This window comes from Mesoplodon mirus (genome assembly GCF_964341445.2).
Source record: "Mesoplodon mirus genome assembly, chromosome: 15".
NCBI classification, from domain to species: Eukaryota; Metazoa; Chordata; class Mammalia; order Artiodactyla; family Ziphiidae; genus Mesoplodon; species Mesoplodon mirus.
The window spans coordinates 28380956-28390492 of NC_138991.1; the positions used below are offsets into that span (position 1 = coordinate 28380956).

Below are 9537 nucleotides of genomic sequence, written 5' to 3' on the forward strand. Positions count from 1 at the left end.
GGGTTTTTAAGTCTGGAGAAGAAGAGTGAGGTCAGGGAAGCTGAACTGCTAAGACAAAAATGGGAAGAAATATGAAAGAACGTTGGAGGGAGAAATGAAAGGAGAGGAGGAGAAAAGAGGGATCAGAGGGTTGAGAGGAGCCAAGGGATAGCAAAAACTCTACAATCTGTGTATCAATAATTCTCCTATTACCTCTCTGGTCTAGGCCTTTCCCCGGAACTCTGGACTTGTATGTCCAACTATCCACTCGTCATCTTTGGATAGAAATAAACATCCCACAGTTAACACATCTAAAACTGAACTGAATTTCCCCTACACCCTCTATATCTCACCTGAATCCCCTTTCTTCTTCCAGATGCTCAGATCTCAAAACCTTGGAGCTTTTCTCTCCCACCACAAATCCTACACATCAAGAAATCCTGTTGCCTCCTCTTCAGCGTGCATCCAGAATCTGAACTCCTTCTCTTATCTCTACTAGGTACTCTCCAGGTGCAACTCACTTTTACTTTTTTTGCATGAATGTCATGACCTCAAATGCTCTAGTTGCCTCTGTCTGTGTCCTCTGCAGTCTATTCTCAACGAAATGCTAGAATAAATTAAAACTCATGTTAGATCATGTCACTTCTCCCTTCAAAACTTTGCAATGGCAAAGATTTCACTCAGAGCAAAAGCCCAAATCCTTCAACACAGGAGGATGGTTCTACTTTCAGGACCTTTGCACATGCTGTTTCCTGTCAGGAGGTCTCCTCCCCCAGATAACCACATGGCTCACTCCAGAACCTTCTTTCAATCTTGGCTCACATTTCCCCTTCTAAGTGATGCCCCCCCGCCACAAGACTACCAGGTTTAAAATACATCCCATGCTACAGATTCTCCAAATTCTGTCATCCGGCTACTCTTTTTTTTAACACATCACTTTCTAATATACTATATTATTTACTTAAGTATAAGTCTATTGTTTATTGTCAGTTCTTCCACTAAGATAAATACCCATGCAGGCAACTATTTTGACTTTTATTCACCAAGGCACCCCACATTCCTATAAGAGTTCCTGGCATATAGTAGTATGCAAAAAATATATGTATGTTGTGGGAATTGCCCAGTGTGACATCTCCCTGAGGCATTTAATTCTAAGTGGGTAATCTCTGTGAAAATTATGTCAGAAACTGAGTTTCCCATGTAGATGAGTTGGTGAAAAACAAAAAAGGAACTTGCATGTATGCAGGAAGCAGAAGAGCCTAGGTAAAGGAAAACCACAAACCTTCTTTCCCACACTCCACGCTTTACACACCCATTGGCAGAAACTGCAGAAATCTCATGGGATGGAAGCAGGGCCACGGTATCAAGAAGAGCAATTGTTAAAATTATGAGCTCTAGTATGAGATTGCTTGAGTACAAATCATACCTCTACCATGTACCACTGAGTGACCTTGAACTTCTCCTTGCTCAGTTTTCTTATCTGTAAGGTAGGGGTGACAAGAGGATCTAGCTTGGATATAATGATTACATGAGTTAACAGCGGTGGGCATTTCCAACAGTGTCTGGCACACGATGAGTGTTCAAGAAAATGAATAGTTATTACTCATTAGATTTCTTGAAGCATGGAGGCTTCAACTAGCATTCAATGATATAGCTATAGATAGTTATAGATATGCATATAAATATAATTACAGATACAGATATGGATATGAATATATAGGTCATATAGGCAAGAGTCTCTGTGTCTTTGATACCCTCTTTTCTTCCTCACCCCTATCCAGCATGGAAGAGTGGACTCCAAGATACTAATGCACAAAATTCTACTCATTTACCAGGAGAGTTTTCTTGTCTTGGGTGTGGGTAAGGGATAGATTTATAGAGAAGTAGAAAAGGAAGGATGTTGCTGAGAGACAGCAAAGACTAAACATCTGATGTCATCTCATGTAGACTGAAAAATGATTTAGGGGAAAAATAAGGAAGTCTTTTTGAAATCCAATGTGTCTGGGAACAATTCCTCACACCCACTTATACACATACATACACACATGCACACATTAATACATGCATCCACAAACATGTATTAAAGTGTAACCTATTATGCTAGTGTACTGGTTGTTTTGAGGATCAAACGAAATTAAAACACACGTTAAAAGCTTAGTGGAAAAAAATTTAGCACATAGAAAAACCATCCAACACATCACTGACAAAAATTTGGGAGTACACATTGCAAGATTTGAACTCTGCTGTTCTCTGAGTGGCATGATGGGTGTTGACAAATCTATTGTTTCCTTCTCAGAATTTTCTGATTTTTCTTCCATTAGCCTTCTCTGAGAAGCTGAGCAGCACAACATGGTTAAAAGAATCAACTCTGGAGCTGTACAGCCTGGAAAAGAATCCTGTGTTCCACTGCCTTAGATAGGTGATGTCAGGCAAGTTACTGTCCCTACCTCAGTTTCCCCATCTGCAAATCAGGGATAATAGTCATAGCTATCACACTAGGATGTTGTGAGGATTAAACAAGTTAATACACACAAAGCTTTCATTGCTGGTGTTTGAAGCATCATCTGTTTCAATGCCTCTGGTAACCAGCTGCAGGCAATGGATCCACAGAGAAAATGCTCAGATCCCTGATTTCATGCTCTTGAATAATGCCCAGTCCTTGGACTTCTGTGGACTTCTGCCCAGGTGACATACCCATGTTTACTTTTAAGACCTAAAAGTGCAGGGGCAGGGGGAGGTCCAGGGGTCGGGGAAAGGGGATTCTACCCCAGGGAATGCTTACCTGTGAGTCCCAGCAGTAGAGTCAGCAGCAGGCAAGGAGGAGGATGGTTGGACAAGGAGACAGGGATGGGCATCGTGGAAGCCTGAGGAGCCTGCTCTGTCCAAATGTGCGTCGTGGGGAGAACCTGTACTTCCGTGCTCTGTGGAGAGGAAGGAAGCCCCACCTCCCAATGATGTAAGAGGAAGTGCCTATGATGGGATGAAATGGCTGTGAGATCTGAATCCACTTCTAGGTTCTAGACAGTTCCTGCTTCAGATGGTGAATTGGAAATCAGGCAGAGAAAGCAGATGGAAAGTGAGGAGTTACTCATCTTATGTTTTCAGAGGGATTGGACAAGCCTAACAGAAATAAACTTGCTCCCTACTTGGGGTCTCTGTTCTCTCCACTGGGCCCCTCACTCCATTCATGGTGAACCCCTATTTGGAAGCCCCAGGCAAACTCACAGATCCCAAGAAGGATCTGTGGTTGTGGGCTGTGTTCCAAAGTCCCAAGCCCAGGAGCCTAGGATGTGGCTGGCTTGTGGCCTCATTCTGGAACCTACCAACAAAGACCAACTCAACTGAAAAAAGGAAGAGGGTTCTCCAGGGCCTCTCAAATATGGGATGGAACTAGATCTGCTCCTGAAATGACTTTCTATTCCAAGCCTTTATTGATATAACTGATAAAACTTAGCCCAAAAGCACAGTGCAATGAGGACCTCAGAACTTGTATCACCTGCATCTAAAAAAGGAATTGTTTCCTACTTCTTTCAGTAGAGGAAGTGGGTTATAGGACCCAGAAATTACACTCCCAGGCATTTATCTAAGAGAAATGAAAACTATGTCCACACAAAACTGGTGCACATATGTTATAGCAAATTTCTTTGTAAAGCAAAAAACTGGAAAAAAATTAAAATGTCTCACAAGAAGTGAACAGTGTAACTAACTGTGGTGCATCCATACCAGGAAATACTACTCAGCAATACAAAGGAATAAGCTATATATGTGTGTAACAACTGAAAGTCTCTTGAAGGCATTGTGTTGAGTAAACAAAGACAATCTCAAAATATCAATTCCACTGATAATAACAGTCTCAAAATTATATATATGGAGAAAACAATGACATTTGCCAGAGGTTTGGTTTGGTGGGGATGTGTCACTTTAAAGGGCTAGCACATGGGAGACTTTGTGGTCATGGAATGTTCTGCATCCTGACCATGGTGGTGGTTACACAAACATACACACAAGAGGATCAACATGAACCAAAACTGAGAATGTTACAAACTCAACTATAAATAAGAATTTCATAGTCACAATAACATAGACACTGTCTATTAAGTTATCCAAAACTATGCTTACTTTAGGATGATAAGGATATAAAATGTGCGTATGTGTCATGAGGTCAGGAGTAACAAAACATTACATACCCATCTTCCATAGTGGGCTATCAATAATTGTCTAAGAGTGAGAAAACAAGAAGTGCTATAGAAGCATGTTGTATGACATTTGACATTAAAACCTAAAATAATCAGTTAAAAGATTTGAAAGTGGTTTCTCCTCAGAGGTGGAAAATGGCAGGAGGTTAGAGAGACTCCAGTTTTCATATGTAGAACTTGTAGAACTATTTGTCTTATAAATCATTTGGATATGAATATTTGATAAAGATGAAACTAATTTGGATAATTGGATTAAAGTTAACAGAGTTACACACACAAAAATGCCCTTACAATTAGCAATGCTGAGAGTTTTGTAAGCTGGATAAAATATTGATGATCTACCTCAATTACAATCAGTAGTCAAAACTAGTGGAAGCAGTAATAATAATTTTTACAGATTATATAAACTAGAAATTATTAAAGATAGCTGTAACTAAAGATGCATAAGACAATTAGGGGGGAAAATTGTAAAACTGTGAATTTAAAATTACTTTAACAATGGAATAAATGGAGGTATATCATATCCATGAATAAGAAAACTCAATATTGGAAAAGATTTCACTTTTCCCAAATTAATATATAAATTCAATGTAATAAAATAATAATTCTAAAACTGTTTTTCATGAAACTTGAAAGAGTGATTCTAAAATGCATTTGGAGACTGAAACTAAGGGGATGAGAAAGAGAATTCATACAAATGGAAATGCCAAGGAAACAGGGGTATCAATGCTCATATCAGACAAAATACACTTTATGGAAATGCTATAACAAAAGACAAAGGAGGGATTGGTTAATGATGGCAGAGCAGAAGGACGTGTGCTCACTCCTTCTTGCAAGAGGACCAGAATCACAACTAACTGCTGAACAGTCATTGACAGGAAGACACTGGAACTCACCAAAAAATATACCCCACATCCAAAGACAAAAGACAAGCAGCAATGAGATGGTAAGAGAGATGCAATCACAATAAAATCAAATCCCATAACCGCTGGATGGGTGACCCAGAACTGGAGAACAATTATACTACAGAAGTCCACCCACTGGAGTGAAGGTTCTGAGCCCCACATCAGGCTTCCCAACCTGGCTGTCCAGCAATGGGAGAAGGAACTCCCAGAGAATCAAACTTTGAAGGCTACTGGGATTTAATTGCAGGACTTCAACAGGACTGGGGGAAACAAAGACTCCACTCTTGGAGAGCACACACACAAACTAGTGTGCAAATCAGGACCCAGGGGGAAGGAGCAGTGACCCCATAGGAGACTGAACCAGACCTACCTGCTAATTTTGGAGGATCTCCTACAGAGGTAGGGTGTGGCTGTGGCTCACCACAGGGACAAGGACACTGGCAGCAGAAGTTCTGGGAAGTACTCCTTGGCATTAGACTTCCTGGAATCTGCCATTAGCTCCACCAAAGAGGCTGTAGCCTCCAGTGATAGGTCACCTCAGGCCAAACAACCACCAGGGAGGCAACTCAGCCCCACCCATAAGAACTCAGCACTTAATCCACCAGCAGAGAAGTGGATTAAAGTTTTATTGATCTCTGCCCACCAGAGCAACACACAGCTCTACCCACCTCCAGTCCCTCCCATCAGGAAGCTTACACAAGCCTCTTAGATAGCCTCATCCACCAGAGGGAAGACAGCAGAAGCAAGAACTACAATCTTGCAGCCTGTGGAACAAAAACCACATTCACAGAAAGATAGACAAAATGAAAAGGCAGAAGACTATGTACCAGTTGAAGGAACAATACAAACCCCCAGAAAAACAATTAAATGAAGTGCAGATAGGCAACCTTCCAGAAAAGGAATTCAGAATAATGATAGTGAAGATGATCCAGGACCTCGGAAAAAGAATGAGGCAAAGAACAAGAAGATGCAAGAAACGTTTAACAAAGACCTAGAAAAATTAAAGAACAAAGAAACAGAGATGAACAATAAAATAATTGAAATGAAAAATACGCTAGAAGGAATCAATAGCAGAATAACTGAGGCAGAAGAATGGATAAGTGACCTGTAAGACAGAATGGTGGAATTCACTACCATGGAACAGAATAAAGAAAAAAGAATAAAAAGAAATGAAGGCAGCCTAGGAGACCTATGGAACAACATTAAACGCACAGATATTCACATTATAAGGATCACAGAAGGAGAAAAGAGGGAAAGGACCTGAGAAAATATTTGAAGAGATTATAGTTGAAAACTTCCCTAACATGGGAAAGGAAATAGCCACCCAAGTCCAGGAAGTGCAGAGAGTCCCAGGCAGGATAATCCCAAGGAGAAACACTCCAAGACACATAGTAATCACATTGACAAAAATTAAAGACAAAGAAAAATTATTAAAACAACAAGGGAAAAAAACCAAATAACATATAAGGGAACTCCCATAAGGTTAACAGCTGATTTCTCAGAAGAAACTCTACAAGCCAGAAGGGAGTGGCACAATATATTTAAAGTGATGAAAGGGAAGAACCAACAACCAAGATTACTCTAGCTGGCAAGGATCTCATTCAGATTCGACAGAGAAAGCAAAAGCTTTACAGACAAGTAAAAGCTAAGAGAATTCATCACAACCAAACCAGCTCTACAACAAATACTAAAGGAACTTCTCTAAGTGGGAAACATAAGAGAAGAAAGGGACCTACAAAAACAAATCCAAAACAATTAAGAAAATGGTAATAGGAACATACATATTGATAATTATATTAAATGTGAATGTTTAAATGCTCCAACCAAAAGACACAGGCTTGCTGAATGGATACAAAAACAAGATCCATATATATGCTGTCTACAAGAGACCCACTTCAGACCCTAGGACCCATATAAACTGAAAGTGAGAGGATGGAAAAAGATATTCCATGCAAATGGAAATCAAGGTGAAGCTGAGGCAAATTGAGAGTAGCACTGACATATATACACTACCAAAGGTAAAATAGTTAGCTAGTGGGAATCAGCAGCACAGCACAGGGAGATCAGCTCAGTGCTTTGCAATGACCTAGAGAGGTGGGATAGAGACGGTGGGAGGGAGGCTCAAGAGGGAGGGGATATGAGGAAATATGTATGCATATGGCTGATTCACTTTGTTGTACAACAGAAGCTAACACAGTATTGTGAAGCAATTATACTCCAAAAAAGATCTATTTTAAAAAAAAAAGAAAAGAAAACTGGATAGCAATACTCATATTAGATAAAATAGACTTTAAAATAAAGAAAGTTACAAGAGACAAGGAAGAACACTACATAATGATCAAGGGATCTATCCAAGAAGAAGATATAACAATTATAAATATATATGTACACAGCATAGGAGCACCTCAATACATAAGGCAACTGCTACAGCTCTAAAAGAGGAAATTGACAGTAGCACAATAATAGTGGGAGACTTTATTTTTTATTTGTGGTGTGCGGGCCTCTCCCTATTGTGGCCTCTCCCGTTGCGGAGCACAGGCTCCGGACATGCAGGTTCAGTGGTCATGGCCCATGGGCCCAGCCGCTCTGCAGCATGTGGGATCCTCCCAGACCGGGGCATGAACCCACATCCCCTGCATCGGCAGGCAGACTCTCAACCACTGCACCACAAGGGAAGCCCTAGTGGGGGACTTTAACACTTCACTTACACCAATGGACAGATCATCCAGACAGAAAATTAATAAGGAAACACAAGCCTTAAATGACACAATAGACTAGATAGATTGAATTGATATTTATAGGACATTCCATCCAAAAACAGCAGATTACACATTCTTCTCAAGTGCACACAGAGCATTCTCCAGGATAGATCACATCTTGGCTCACAAATCAAGCCTCAGTAAATTTAAGAAAATTGAAATCATATCAAGCATCTTTTCTGACCACAACGCTATGAGATTAGAAATAAATTACAGGGGAAAAAACATAAAAAACACAAACACATGGAGGAAGAACAATACATTATTAAATACCCAAGAGATCACTGAAGAAATCAAAGAGGAAATAAAAAAGTACCTAGAGACAAATGACAATGAAAACACGATGATACAAAACCTGTGGGATGCAGCAAAAGCAGTTCTAATAGGGAAGTTTATAGCACTACAATCTTATTGCAAGAAACAAGAAAAATCTCAAATAAACAATCTAACCTTACACCTAAAGGAACTAGAGAAAGAAGAACAAACAAAACCCAAAGTTAGCAGAAGGAAAGAAATCATAAAGGTCAGAGCAGAAATAAAAGAAATAGAAACAAAGAAAGCAACAGCAAAGATCAATAAAACTAAAAGCTGGTTCTTTGAGAAGATGAACAAATTGATAACTTTAGGGAGACTCATCAAGAAAAAGAGGGAGAGGACTCAAATCAATAAAATTAGAAATAGAAAGGGAGAAGGTACAAGAGACACTGCAGAAATACAAAGCATCGGGGCTCCCCTGGTGGCTCAGTGGTTGAGAATCTGCCTGTCAATTCAGGGGACACGTGTTCGATCCCTGGTCTGAGAAGATAGCACATGCTGCAGAGCAACTAGGCCCGTGAGCCACAACTACTGAGCCTGCCTGTCTGGAGCTTGTGCTCCACAACAAGAGAGGCTGTGACAGTGAGAGGTCTGCACACCGCAATGAAGAGTGACCCCTGCTTGCCACAACTAGAGAAAGCCCTCGCACAGAAACGAAGACCCAACACAGCCAAATAAATAACTAAATAACTAAATAAATAACATTCCCTTTAAAGAAAGAAAAGAAATACAAAGCATCATAAGAGACTACTACAAGCAACTTTATGCCAATAAAATAGACAACCTGGAAGAAATGGACAAATTCTTAGAAAGATATAACCTTCCAGACTGAACCAGGAAGAAATAGAAAATATGAACAGACCAATCACAAGTAATGAAATTGAAACTGTGACTTAAAATCTTCCAACAAATAAAAGTCCAGGACCAGATGACTTCACAGGTGAATTCTATCAAACATTGAGAGAAGAGCTAACACCCATCTTCTCAAACTCTTCCAAAAAATTGCAGAGGAAGGAATACTCCCATGCTCATTCTTTGAGGCCACCATCACCCTGATACTAAAACCTGACAAAAATACAACTAAAAAAGAAAATAACACTGATGAATATAGATGCAAACATCCTCAACAGAACACTAGCAAACAGAATCCAACAACACATAAAAGGATCATACACCACGATCAAGTGGGATTTATCCCAGGGATCCAAGGATTCTTCAATATGTGCAAATCAATCAATGTGATACACCATATTAAAAAACTGAAGAATAAAAACAATATAATCATCTCAATAGATGCAGAAAAAGCTTTTGACAAAATTCAACACCGATTTATGATAAAAACACTCCAGAAAGTGGGCATAGAGAGGACCTACCTCAACATAA

At 39.9% G+C, this 9537-nt stretch overlaps 1 protein-coding gene across 3 annotated transcripts in view; it reads right to left on the bottom strand.

The window, feature by feature from the left end:
- LOC309816472 (signal-regulatory protein beta-1-like) overlaps positions 1 to 2864 on the bottom strand; it is a 36143-nt gene extending 33279 nt beyond the window's left edge. For all 3 annotated transcript variants that reach the window (XR_014296028.1, XM_082644005.1, XM_082644006.1), the window contains exon 1: positions 2762 to 2864. Coding sequence is in view for 2 of the 3 variants with exons in the window: in XM_082644005.1 (XP_082500131.1) it covers positions 2762 to 2834 (73 nt within the window). In the remaining variant the exon portion in view is untranslated. The remainder of the gene's footprint in view (positions 1 to 2761) is intronic.
- Positions 2865 to 9537: the final 6673 nt, after the last annotated feature.